At 57.4% G+C, this 13,746-nt stretch overlaps 3 protein-coding genes across 3 annotated transcripts, besides 15 other annotated features; all 3 read right to left on the reverse strand.

The window, feature by feature from the left end:
• Positions 1-8,446: a sequence feature (areas not merged during assembly with more than two copies in the genome that could not be assigned to a particular haplotype).
• Positions 1-8,514, reverse strand: Tc00.1047053508837.34 (dispersed gene family protein 1 (DGF-1), putative; the record flags this gene model as incomplete). The annotated part of the gene is made up of 1 exon (XM_812924.1): positions 1-8,514. A coding segment is annotated over one exon (8,514 nt), but the record flags the coding sequence as incomplete, so codon positions are not given.
• Positions 3,547-3,588: a microsatellite.
• Positions 8,447-10,586: a sequence feature (haploid, Esmeraldo-like haplotype).
• Positions 9,946-9,968: a sequence feature (AT_rich).
• Positions 10,037-12,223, reverse strand: Tc00.1047053508837.70 (trans-sialidase, putative; the record flags this gene model as incomplete). The annotated part of the gene is made up of 1 exon (XM_812909.1): positions 10,037-12,223. The coding sequence occupies one exon, from the start codon at positions 12,221-12,223 to the stop codon at positions 10,037-10,039; it is 2,187 nt and encodes a 728-aa protein (XP_818002.1).
• Positions 10,070-10,100: a microsatellite.
• Positions 10,587-10,855: a sequence feature (areas not merged during assembly with more than two copies in the genome that could not be assigned to a particular haplotype).
• Positions 10,856-11,883: a sequence feature (areas merged during assembly that could not be assigned to a particular haplotype. This can correspond to areas where the two haplotypes were merged or to regions with more than two copies in the genome that were merged during assembly.).
• Positions 11,884-12,020: a sequence feature (haploid, Esmeraldo-like haplotype).
• Positions 12,021-13,746: part of a sequence feature (heterozygous, Esmeraldo-like haplotype) that runs on past the window's edge.
• Positions 12,472-12,497: a microsatellite.
• Positions 12,632-12,688: a microsatellite.
• Positions 12,789-12,819: a microsatellite.
• Positions 12,863-13,519, reverse strand: Tc00.1047053508837.74 (small GTP-binding protein Rab18, putative; the record flags this gene model as incomplete). Its single annotated transcript, XM_812920.1, has 1 exon — positions 12,863-13,519. The coding sequence occupies one exon, from the start codon at positions 13,517-13,519 to the stop codon at positions 12,863-12,865; it is 657 nt and encodes a 218-aa protein (XP_818013.1).
• Positions 13,532-13,554: a microsatellite.
• Positions 13,579-13,639: a microsatellite.
• Positions 13,724-13,746: part of a sequence feature (A-rich) that runs on past the window's edge.

Consider the following 13,746-nt stretch of genomic DNA (forward strand, 5'->3'; position numbering starts at 1 on the left):
GCCCTCAGCACAGCGGCAGCCGCACGACACCGACATCGCCCTCGTCGCAGCTGCAAAGCAGTGCACGTCGGCGTCGCACACGCCACACGCCACGGGGCGGAATTCCCCGATGATGCCGGCGGACCTGTAGTCCATCGGCCGCAGCGCCTGCCCGTTGAGCGTCAGGCACCCCACAACGAACTTCCGGCCGGCACCCCCGAGCGCAACGGTGCCGTCCATCACGACGGGCCCACTGCCGGCGTTCCCATAGAGCGTCAGCGTGCTCCGCAAAAGTTCCGCACTGCGCGGGTACGACGGCAGCGACAGGAGCCTCCCGCTGATGCTGTTGCCGCGCACCGACAGCCACGACCCGGACGCAAACGACGCCGACCCCCGCAGCTCCAGCAGCGCGCCATCGGTCAGCGCACCGGCGTTGTCGTTCACCACGACGGCGGACGCGTTGGACTCCACTCCGCTCTCGAACACCAACCCATGCGCGGCGTACACCTGGCTCCCAGACACGCGCAGCACAGCGCCCTCCGACGCAACCACGCGCGCACTTGCGTACAACGCATATTCGCCACCGAACACAGCCGCGTCCACCGCGACACCGCCACCGACAAGCTCCAGCACCGCGCCGTCCACCACCACCGTCCGCCCACCAGTCATCACGGTCACGAGAGCCACGCCAGACACAACCATCACGGACCGCACGAGCCGCAGGCCCGACAGCACCAGCACCGGTGCGTACGGCGAGGACCGCGAGCCGGGAAGATACACAAGCGGCGTCGGCCTCGCGGCCACCAGCAGGGAGTCCGTCACCGTCAGCACGGACCCCGCGGGAAACGTGCCGGTCAGCACAAGCGCACCGTTCAGCGCCTCCACATAGCACATCGACAGCTCCACCGGCCCGCTCTCGTCGCTCCCCGCCGCACCAGCAGCACGCAACAATCCACCGCCCATCACGTACAGCACGGCGCCGTTCAGCAGCGACACGTTCTGCACAACAATCCGCACGCCGTCCCGCGCCATCCACGGCACGTAGAGCACAGGACTCACGCCGTCCAGCACAAAGTGGCGCAGCGTCACCTCGCTCGCACCGGCAGGCACAACAAACACCGACCGCACCGTCACGCCCTCGCGGACAAACACACTCGACGCAGTGCCCACAGCAGGCGGCAGTGCAGGAGCTCCCACAGGCACGCACGCCTCGCCGTACCCGCCGCTGCCGCACGCGCACACGCACACACCGTCCTTCATGCTCGCCGACGCAGTCCTGGGCGCGTAGCAGTAAGTGTCCCTGTCGCAGTCGTCGCACCCAGCAACGCCGATGCTCCCAGCGTCGCCAAAACCAGCCGCTGCGTACTCCTCCGCCGTCGACAGGACAAGTCCACCAGCGTCGTTGCACGCCACCCTCACATGCGCCTCAACCAAAAGCGACAGGCTCATCGACAGCATCCGCGGCAGCAGCGCTCGGTTGCGCACAAAGCTCAGCGTGCTCCCAACAGCGGTCACGGCGCCAGCGGCGTGGAGCATCTCCCTCAAGACGCCGTCGTGCACGTTGCCCTTCGCCTGCAGCATCGATCCGCCAGCCAGGCTCACCGTCGAATAAAACGCCACCGCGTAGTCCTCCGTCAACAAAAAGTCGCTCCGCACAAGCGCCACAACTGAGCCCGACACGCTCACAGCCCCACGCACAGACACCGCGTGCTTGCACAACAGGAAGTCGCTGTCAACAAACGCCACCACGGAGCCGCCACTGGCCGCAACACCGCCCTCCACCGACACGCACAGCCCCAGCGCCGTCTGCACCGACAGCCCGTCCACGTACAGCGCACCGCGCGACGACAGCGCCACGCCGCCAACAACCAACACGCCAACAGCGTCGCCAAACACCGCCGCCACATGCGTGCGCGCGATGGTCAGCACGCTCCCAGTCAGATTCACGTTGTGCACCACGAGGCACGCGGAGGCGTCGCCAAGGCCGTAGGCGCCGCGGTACGCAACGCGCTTCTCTGCGATCAGCACCGAGTCCACCACAGTGACGCGCGAGCCCGGCGGGTATCGGTTCGCCACCACCACGCCGCCGCCGGAACACGACTCAAGCCCGCTGATCAACACATCGGCACGCTCGCCAGCAGTCGGGTCGGATCGCCACCCGACAACGTACAGGCTCGCTCCGTCCACAAACGTGCAGTTCGCCAGCGTCACGTTGCGCACGCTCCCCGACATCGACTCCACGTCCACCACGACGTCCGCCGCAAAGGTCACGCCAACGTAGCACACCACCGACGTCCCGAGGTCGGCGTTCAGCTCCACATCCACACGCACGTCGCGCACGCACAGGTCGGCGCCGTCGGTGCTCGGTGGCTCGGGGACAGCGACGGGCAGACACGCATCGCCGTGGCCGCCCTCAGCACACCTGCAGGCGCAGCCATCACTCGAGGCAATCGTCGTGTACGCGGGGAAGCACGACGCCGCAAGGGCGCATGGATCGCTGCACGTCAGAATGGTGACATTGTACACGGACGGAATAATGTATCTCACTCTCTCCTCGCCGTTCACAGTGTTGCACGCAAACAAAATCACTCCGTTCGTGAGATCGCTGGACCCCGTGGGTATCAGCAGCACGTTCAGCGCGACCGTGCTGGACATAAATCGGTTGCCGGACACAGACACCGTGGAGTCACGGAGATTCACTTTGGGGAGAAGAAAAGCAAACGCATCCAATGGTGATACGCGGCAGAGGTTGCCGCTCAACTGCAGCCAGGAGTTGTAGTAGATTCGGCAACTGGATCTAGAGAACAACACAACCAAGCTTCCCTGCATGTCGTTGCCCTGAAACACAACCGCCGAAAAAGACTCCACACCTAAGGTCCACAAAAATAACATGAAGCACTGCACCGGCCTCGTCACAACGTTGCCTCGGATCACCACAGCAGAGTTGTTCAGTACACTCAGTGACGAAGAATGCATAGACCCCTCAAGATATATAAGCGTGCCGTTAACGCCAGCCATATGAAACGTGTTGCCCATCACAGCAAACACGGAGTGCCACGACACCCTCAGCGCAGATCCAACGACGTGAATGGCACTTGACGATGCCATCTCGGTCTGAAACACATTGCCACTGAGCACCACCGCGGAGTCGTTGCTGATCACCAGCTCATTCATCGAGACACACGACGGCCTCCTAAGGTCCAAAAACGACCGAGGGACCAGCCTCGTGACCGCAAAGCGGTTCCCGCTGATTGTGATGTTCGTGCGCGGTGGAAACACACCCTCCGGGCTAAGCAGCGCGTCAATAAATGTATTGCCGGTGACGACGATGTTCAGCGACCCCACAGCGGCGTACGCGTTGCCCAACAGCAACAGAACGGCGCCATCCCTCCACGTGCATCCATCGAACGTGGCATTCGCCAAGTCGCCCGTCATCGCCCCAACCAGCACCGTCAGAATCATGCGGCCCCCGCTGAACGTCACGTTACGGTAGCACAGCCACGACAGCCCACTGCCCACAGCCTGCGCAACCTCGGGGTACACCATGTCGCTGATGCACTCACCAATCGGCGGAGGTGGCGGCACTGGCGGCGTGGGCGGTGGCGGCGGGCCAGCAGGCACAGGCGCCGGGACACACACATCGCCGTGCGCTCCAGCAGCGCACTGGCACTTGCAGTCAACGACCGCCGTCGTCAGCGGAGCAAAGCAGTCTCCCTCCTTCGTGCACTCCCCGCATGCGGCAACCGTCGTCACGTCGGTGATGCCGTGGAGCTCCAGTTCTGCCGCCGTCGTCACCACCCGTCCTGCGACCGTCAGGCACCCGGCAACGAACCGGTAGCCGGCGTCAACCCGAGATAGCAAGGAGACCGACCACCCCGTCAAGCCCATCTTGCAGCCCGTCAGCGTCAACACACTGCTGCTGTCAATGATCAAAAAGGTGGATTCAGTTGCGTAAAAAATCGCACCCACTCCCACGTCGTTGTCACGCCAGTCCAGCCAGCTTGACCGCTCAACGGTCCACGAGTTTAGTGAATAAATGGCATAGGACACGGAACCGCTGTTACCCACCACGCGCAAAACGCTGTGATCCGACACGCTGAATCCGTCGTGCTGATACAGGAGGCTTGTTCCGGAGGCCATTGTATTGTTGAGCAGCGCAAAAACAGAGTGATCGCAAACACCAAGGGTAATTAAGTACAGAATGTGTGTGTATCCATCGAAGCTGCAGTACCGCGTGTACAGCGAGCTGCCGCCCGCCAGCGACAGCGTCCCAATAGAGTACAAACCAAACCCCCAATACCTCGATGCACGCGCCTTGACGTTGCTGACCAACAGCGAGGACGCATTCAATACAACGTTTAGCAGCAGCACCACGCCAAACCTGTTGCTGATAGTATCCGCCAACTGCACCTCAAAGGTCTGCACCGCATCAACCTCCGTGATGGCAATGTCGCAGTGCTGCGGGAGGGCAAGTGCAAAAGCAACAACGGAGGACCGCATCACCGCCTGGCTCACGCGGATCAGGACGCCGGATGACTCGGCCGACTCAGCGCCCCCAAAAAACCACAGCACGGCGCCCTCACGGAATGTGCACCCGGTGAGCGTGATGTTGATGGGGAGATGCAGCGGCATACTGTCGAGGTAGAACGTCAGCACAGCACCCACGCCGCTGAATGTCGCACCCATGTAGCAGTGGTGCGTCTTCCACATGTTCAGCGTAATTTTCGTCAGCGTCTGGTTCACCACGCAGCTCGTGTCACCGTCAACGGCTCTCTCCGGCAAGGGCGGCACAACCGTGTCGGGCACCTCGAGGGGAAGACACGACGCGCCATGCCATCCGTCCTTGCAGCTGCACGAGCACGAGCCGCGGTCCACAAAGTCCGTCCCGGGCATGTAGCACGCCGCGTCGTCGTTGCATGTGTCACACCCGAACACCACCACCTCCTCCGGAAACACGTCGTCGTACGACACTTCCTCATCGCCCTGCAGGTTGCACCCAACCACAAAATTCGCGGGGGAAGCCACAATAGTGTCTGACGAGGCCAAATCAGCAAAAGAATAACTATCGTCCAACTGGCGGTTGTGTGCAAGCACCACGGTGGTGCCGCTGTCCGACAGCTTAATTTTGTGCTGGGCATGTGCTATACTTAATACTAAGGCTTCGCCCACGTTGTTGCCCTCCACACGCCACTGCGCACCACCTTCGAGAGTCACATAGCCGCCAAAATACACCAACGCGGAATCCGAAAACTCCGCGCTGCCAACAAAGTCGCAATCCGCCACTCTCAACAGCCCCGCGGAGCTCACGACGGTATCCTCAAATACATAAACTCCATTGACCGCGCTCATCGTGTTATTCTCCACGTCAAAGTAGCCGCCATTCTTCATAACAGCGTTAATGCAAATGGATGATTCCACACCGTCCTCCTCCTCCGTTGCACGCAGCGTATTTCCCTTCACAATGATCCCGCCACCATTAACAACACCAATGGAGAAATAGACTGCGTACCTATTCCCCTCCATGTTGTTGTCAAGTACCAGCAGCGTCGAGTTCGCTCCAAGAGAAGGCAAATAAAAAGCAACGGCATGGACCGACGTCGTCACAATCGTACTGCCCACCACCAGTATCTGGGAGCTCACACCAAAATCACCCTCAAACTCCAAAGCACCGGAATCCAACATCGAGGATGTCACGTTCACGTGCACTCGCGCACCACTCCCCTTGATCGACAGGCCTATGAGGACGCACTGCAGCAGCGTGATGTTGAGTGTCTGCTGTGGCGCGTCAAAATGCAACAGGTCCAGCACAATCGCGGCAGTGAAGGTCACGTTGACAAAGCACAGACCATGCACACCGGGATCAGGATCGTCCACGGAGATGATGATGCCACCGTGCACGCAGCGGACCTCCGTGTCCTTCGCATCGGGGAGCGGGAGCGGCCCAAGGCCGTCCGGAACAGCAGCTGGCAGACACGTGTCGCCGTGGCCGCCAGCAGCGCACACACACTCACAGCCGCTGATGCTGCTCGTCCTCGCCGCAAAGCACACGGCGTCCACGGTGCACGCACCACAGTCCAACACCGTCACGGGCACTCCAATATTGAGGTCGTATTGGTAATTCGTCACAGGTGAGCCCCTTGCCTCGTTGCACACGCCGTAGATGATCGGGCGCGCGTCGGATGGTGGTGACCAGTTGCTTGTCATATTTGCGATGGTCGACGAGTACGAGCCGTACGTGAAGCTGTTGTCAAGTATCGACCACACACTCTGATCGCGGAACGCCACGCCGTAGTAGTTCGTCACGTACACAACGTAGGCGGCGCGGAACTCGTTGTCGCGGTGCACCAGCCAGCTGCCGCCAGTCACGGTCAGCGTGGTTGCCATGAGCATGGCGAAGCCGAGACGGAAAGTGCTGGACACAATCTGCAGCACGCTGCCGCCAGCCACCGCAACATCCCTAAAAACAAACGCGCCTTCTTGGAGTTTAGCACTCGACGCACTCCACGAGCTGTTCTGCACCGAGAACACGGAGCCGCCGCCGACAAGCAGGTCCGACCCAAAAGCGTACAACACGTGCGCACGCGACATAAGGACACAGTTGTCCACGTAGAAGACGCTGGACAAGTTCGCGACAAAGCCGCGCTCCACGAGGATAGCAGCGCACAAGCCCCCGCCACACACCAGCGACAACCGCGTCATGACAAACCGCGTCGACAGAAGCCGGACACCGTCCAGGACAAGCACGGGGCCGTACCGAAATCCCGAAAGGCCAGGGGTCGTCGGCACGTACTGCGACCCGCCAACCGTCGCACGCAGCGTTGAGTTCGCCAGCAGCACACTCGAGTTCGGCGGCATCGCGCCATGCAGCACAATCGTGCCCTCCAGCGACGTCACATTCGTCATGTTGACGAGGGCGTGCGGCATCAAGCGCGCCGTGCTCTCGCCGAGGCCACCAATCAGCAGTTGCGCGCCGCCCGCAAGCACGCAGTGGCGCAGCGTCACGTTCAGCGCGTCAGCGAACGCGTCCATCAAGCGCAGGTCCACCGCCACAGTGATCGGCCCGCTGAACACCACCGAGTCGAAGCACGCCGTCGCCCGCCAGCCGCCAACCGTCACCGACTCCGTCAGCGTCACGCCACTCACGCAGCCCTCCGCAGCATCGCCACCACCGCCACCGGCCCTTGCAGGCGGCACGTCGAACGGCAGGCACGCCTCGCCCACGCCGCCGGCACGGCAGCTGCACACGCAGTCGGAGAACGACGCCGTCAGCGCATTGAAGCACGCCAGCGCAGCCGCACAGCCGTCGCACGGCACCACGCTCACGGAGGGCAGGCCAGCCATGCGGTATTCGCCGCGGCTCCGCAGCACCCGGCCGCCGGCACGGTTGCACTGCACCGAAACGACGCCGCTCGTGATCGTCGGCCCGGAGACAAGCGTCGCGCCAGCGGCAGCGCAGCGCGCAATCGACACGGTGCCGCCGCCCAGCGTCACACCCGAAAGCGACGCCACCGACGACGCCTCGCCCACCGCCCACACGTCGCGCAGCTCCAGCCACCCGCCGCCACCAACCGTCCCACCGTCGCAGCGCACCAGCGAGGACGCAACAGACCCCTCGACGCGCACAAAGCGCAGCACCGAATCAAACACCGCAAGGCGCTCTCCAAGGACAATGCCGCCGCCGCTGCTCACAACCGAGACGTTCGTCACGGAGAACACCGAGTGGCTCTGCAGGCTGAGACGCGACGAGGACGCCACATGCATCGCGGATGCGGTCGGACCGCCCGACGCCTCCAGCAACACGCCGTCAAGCACCACCGCGCTCGACAGCAGGTCCACGCCGCCGCCAAAATACACCGCCGACCCACCCGCGTGCAACGACCTCAGCACAGTGTTGCTCACACGCAGCTGCGTCTGCAACAGCGAAATCGCGTGCAGCACAAGCGGCGACGCCACCGCGTCCGTCAGCCCGCTCAGCTGGGAGTAGTGCATCGGTCCCGCCGCCACAATCGTCGAGTCACGGACCGTCACGTTTGTGTGTGCCGGCAGGCTGTGCATAAACACGAGCGAGCAGTAGCTCCCGGACAGCCCGCTCACGCTCACCTCCAGGCTCCGGTCACTCGCCGGCTCGCCGCTGTAGCCCCGCACGTAGATCTGCGCACCGCCGTCGCACACGCAGTTCCTCAATTCGATGCGCAGCGCGCCGGGAAGCATCGCCGCAACGTCGAACACCACAGCCACGCCGTTCGTGATGGACACGCCGTCCATCAGCACCGTGTCCACGGCGCGGCCAACCGTGATGGCTCTGTCCACCGTGCCGCCCCGCAGTCGCAACACCACCGCATGCACCGCGGGCATCCACGCCGCCGCCGCAACCAGCGCCAACACCAAAAGAAGCGCCACACGCACAGCCGTAATGGCCCTGCTCCGCACACAGTGCCGGCTGCGCGGACACACACCCTCCGCAGACCGCATCCACAGACCCAAACAGGTACCAACAGGGCTGTCGTGGTGTGTCGCACTCGCCCCGTCCACCATAACTCCTGTCCAACAAATCCCTTTCTACAGATGGCAAATACAGATACACAATTCCTATATAACGCTATCCCACTAATACTTGTCCTAATACAGCAATTAATACTTAATACCTTGAAACGATAGTTGTAATGGTGAAGCCAAAGTAACTCTAACTGCTCGGTCAGAAGAGAAGGAAGACAGGAACAACAGCAAATAAACACAGTGGCACGCAGAGGCATCCGGCCACAGCCCGACCGCCAACACAAAGACGCGAGAACACAATCAAAACAGTTACGCCATCCACCCCCCACCGCCCACGCAGCCCCACACAACCACCGTGCGGAGTGGCGGGATCCCAGCAAAGAAGCACATGACCATTGGCACCGCTAGCGTGACCGATGGGTCGGCACTGCACAGAACAAACGCACACAACGCCAGCAGACACACACCAATGGAGAAGGACGAGAAGAGACACAACGCCGCCGCCTCTCGTCCAATCCCACAGCCTGCGGGACGCGGCCACAGCCACGCAGCCAACACACAACGCACACCGAACGAGCGCCCACACCACCAGCCACACGCGGAAGTGGCTCCTCATCCAGCCATGGCGTGGCACGAAAAAATCCACTGCCATCCCGCCCTCAGTGCGATGCGGCGCCTCACTCCATGCGGTCACACGCGGTGCGTCACACCATGAGGAAGAGTGACTCTCGGTGCACGCAGCCTTTTCCTCCATTCTCTTCATATCCACAGAAGAAAGGAAAAGCCACACGCAACTTCAGGCATTCACTAAAAAAAAAAAAGCATCTGCATGCATTGCAAGAAGCAATTTGTGTGCATTTGATTGTGTTTTCCTGCACACAGAAAAAAAAAAAAAAGTAGAGCATTTGCGCGCGCATATACAGCTAAAAACAAGAAAAGAAACCCCAACAGAAGTGCAAAAGAAAAAAAGAAAAAATGAAAAAATCAACTGAAACTCACAACGGCACTGCAGCCCAGACAGCGTCAAATCACAAAAGGTTTATTTATGTTGTTGTTGTTTTTTCTAAAAATCGTTTTTCATTATTTCTTCCCCGAGCCAAAACCCTAAGTGTTATTTGTATAGATTCACAGAACCGCGTTTATACGTTGCCTGCAAAAAGCAAAACAAAAAAATACATGCGCTTCAACTGTCTGGGCCTTCTTGTGTTCGCACATCGTTTATATTTCATGGGGTCATCTGCGTGTTGCTGCTCCCCTCAGCCCTCTCATCGGCGTGTGAGTGCGGCCCGCAGAGCACAGTCACTCTTCTTGTGTGCATTGGGGACTGAGAGAAGCACGCAGACATGACGGGAGTCGCGCCACTCCATCGGGAGAGTGAGCGCAGCAACAAGAATGCAATCATCAGAGGGGAGAGAAATGCTCACGGGACCGACCCCAAAAAAAATGCCGGCGCGTGAAATGCACACACACAAAAAAAAAAAAAAAAAAATTTACGACCGCAGTTATTTCAAGGCAGCGCATTAATTTTTTACCGGTACCGGCAACTCCTCATTGTGTTTTCTCAGGCGATAAACACAAAGCCCCACAGCCCCATCAGCAGCAGCAGCAGCAGCGGCAAAAGCAGCCGCGATGCACCCCCACGTGCGGAATTGTTAATTTTCCTTACCATCTTTAGTTCACTGACGCTCAGCGGACGGTCGTACAGAAAGACGTTCTTCACCATCACACTGCTACCTCTGTCCATGTCTTCTTCGTCTCCACCAATGTAGAAATGTGAGATTTCATGCCCCCGCATCTCAGGTGTTGGTATATTCTCTGAGCTCCCCACAAGCTGGCCATCCACGTACACGGAGCCCTTGTTGCCGTCCTGCAGCATGAGCGCCACCTGGTGTTCTTTCCCCAGCTCCCAAGTGGTGTTCGATGTCGTTTTCTTCCGATCAAACACCGTCTCCCACGTTTTATTCATGCTGTACGACAGCCCAATAATCTTCGTACTCTTACTGTCACCCAGGCACACAGCCAACAGAGGAGTACTCACATACGGGACTAGGCGGATGGTCACCGTCGCCACAAGAGCAAAGTTGTGATCCACAAAACCGTGATTCTTACCGTACTCCCAGCTGTTAACGGGCCATATTGCCCCAGACCCAGGGCCTGTGAAGTCATAGCCACTTTTTACTCTCGCCGCTTCCATAACCGTTGCATTCACGCAACGGTACTCGTCAATCCACTTGCGGTCACTGGCTGCATTGGACAGGAGTCCAACCAGACCAGCCGTGGGTGTAGACGAATTGAAAAAGAAGGCGTCCAGCTTTGCCCAAGTACTGAGGACGGACCTGATTGTCTTCAGCTCCTCCGTCAGGCGGGAGAGTGAAATGGCTGTGCTTTTTTCACTGAAGTTCTCCTGTATAAAGTGCAACGCTCCATCGGCGTACAGCAGGGTGCTGGCAAACCCTCCATTCACAGCATTCCCCAGAGAAAGTGGTCCAACATGAAAAGTGCGGCTATTGTCCGTGACCCAAAGGTAGAGCGCATTGGCCTTTTTCTCCCTCGAGAGGTACCTTTTCTGAGTGTACAGCATGACCCTCCTTCCCTCAATAGTCGCAGTGATGATGGATCCTACACGCAACGTTCTGTCCCAAGAGCCTCCTGATCGTGAGTCGACCCACGCGCCTGGGAGTGTCCCAATGGCCTCCGTCCACATTGTCCCCATGTCACGCGACTCGTAAACCATTTGGCCGTCCTTGCAGTCAGTAACCATGAGAATTTGCCCCCACTCCCATTCGGTGATGCGGGGGTTAACGCAGTCCGCCGAAGACATGCCCTGTGGGAACACCCAGTTTTTGCCACTGTCCGTCGAATAAGCCATCATGGAGAAACGGTGATAGTTTTTTTTCGACGCCGTAAGAGGAAACACGAGCGTGCCATTCAGCATCACAATGCCTGACCCGCCACCGGGCAAAAAGTCCTTCAAATCACTTTGATAATTTGGGCTATTTGGTGGCGAAACCGGTTTGGGAGCACCCCATTTGATCGGTTCACTCTGCACGTCGTCATTAGACTGCGTGACATCACCCACAACCAGTTGAATATGTGAGCCACCTAGCTTCCACCTCTTCGTATTTTTGTCATAGCTCATATGACAGCTTCCCACAAGTAGAAACACCTTATTATCCCGTGCAATTGCTGTGGGCCGGAGCAAAACACCCAAGCGTCTCCCCTCATTTCCTCGGCTAAAGACGGTGTATGCATCCCGTTTATCTTTATTGGTCTCATCGACAAGAGAGGACCATCTCTCCGCAGCCTTGATGTACCCCGCCACAATATCAGAACAAGCAAGCCCATTCAATTTATCGTGAAGATCATTATACTTTGTGCAGCCTTCGGCAAAGGCAACAATTACTCCACCAGCACGGACGAGAGAGGGTGAGCCAAACGAACCTCTCACTCCACTCCCACTAGCTAGATTAGAACTTTTTGTCACTACCCTTGTCTTCTCCGGCACAAAAATATCGACCCTTTGCGGCGATTCCGCCCCCTTTACAAATATCCTTTTCGCGGATGCAGCTCCACTGCCGCAGCACATCAAGACAAGTAGGAGCAGCACCGCGGAAGTAAACACACGCCGGGACATGTTGGGCCTCTGCGGCTCACTCTCTCTTCCTTCCCTCCTCCTTCCGCTGGATCCGGTCACGCGGCGACGGTTGTGTGTGCGGGGTACCTTCACTGCAGCAACACGTGAGACCATAGAAATATGTGTGTGTGGGCGGTGTGTGTGTGTGCTGTTGTTGTTCCTTTCAGAGCCTTACAATTTCACAGTAGCGATTCGCGTTTGGCTGTAGCTTCCTTTCCTTTGTGTGTATGTGTTCAAGAAGTGAAAGAAAGAAAACAACAAAACAAAATTAGTGGCATTAAACAAAAGGCCATGGAATAAATATACAAAACAATAAACGTTATCATCACCTATAGTGCGCCAAATGATCATCAATGTGTTATTTCTTCTTCTTCTTCTTCTTCTTCTTGTTGTTTCTCTCTCTCTCTCTCCCCTCCGCAGTACTACAATGGCCAAGACGATCACCAAAGGCACCTCACATGGTTTTAATCTGCCTGCAGCAGTATACACCCCATTTAAAAAGAATTCAGAAAACAAGAAAAGATATAGAATATAATATAAATAATATATATAGATAGATATAGATATTTATAAATATATCCACATGAAAAGGCATGGGAATCCTTAAGTCCAACTGTGGTGTTCTTCTGGGTGTCTGTTCCGTTTCGCATTGAACAAAGTAAAACAACTAAGATTTCCTTGTGTGTGTGTGTGTGTGTGTGTGTGTGTGTAGGAAAGAGGGAAAGGGGGAAGAAAAGAAAAAATGCATTCAAACTAGCAGCAGGAACTACTTTTTGGTTCACTGGCTGGTTTGTTGAAATTTATCCCGGAAGAGTGGTCACTGCCTTTCACTCGTATCTTGTCATATACAGTCCTAGCAAGCTCGTCAAATGCCTGTTCAACGCCCGCACGTGTCTTTGCAGATGTAAAGGCAAGAAGCATACGGCGCCTCTGTGCAAGCTGCTGCGCCTGTTCCTTCGGTACCGACATGAACGGCACTCCTTCCCCCTCGGAGCCTCCTCCAATGCATTTGTCAATTTTGTTTCCAATGAGCAAATATACCGCATCATCCTCGTCATCATTTCGACAAAAAACATCTGCTTCCTCCATCCACCGTTGAAGACCGTGAAATGTCTGTGGCTCGTTCACGTCATACACAAGCACGACCGCATTGGCACCGCGGTAGTAAGAACTCGTCAAGGTGCGAAATCGCTCCTGACCAGCAGTATCCCAAAGATGAATATTAACATTTCTTTTTACCCCATCGGCATCCATAACTTCCACGTTTTTGACTTTAAAATCAATCCCAATTGTTGAGCTGATATCCGGATCAAATGTTCCCGATGCAAAGGAAAGCATAAGCGAGGATTTCCCCACTCCACTATCCCCGAGAAGAAAGACTTTGATGCTCGCATCAACAGCCTGTGACATATAGAAAAAGAAAAATAAATAAATAAATAAATAAAAACAGCTAAAACCCAACCAATACTTCTTTCTCCCCTTCTCTATCTCTCTCTCTCTCTCTCTCTCTCTCTCCCTCTCCCTCTCCCTATCACTGTGTAATTGTGTGTGTGTCTGTGTGTGTGTATTTCTCTATATCCATGCGTATTACCCAACGTGCATGAGAAGGGCAGGCAACAACAACAACAACAACAAAA

The sequence above is a fragment of the Trypanosoma cruzi genome, genomic scaffold, assembly GCF_000209065.1.
Source record: "Trypanosoma cruzi strain CL Brener 1047053517073 genomic scaffold, whole genome shotgun sequence".
Taxonomy (NCBI): Eukaryota; Euglenozoa; class Kinetoplastea; order Trypanosomatida; family Trypanosomatidae; genus Trypanosoma; species Trypanosoma cruzi.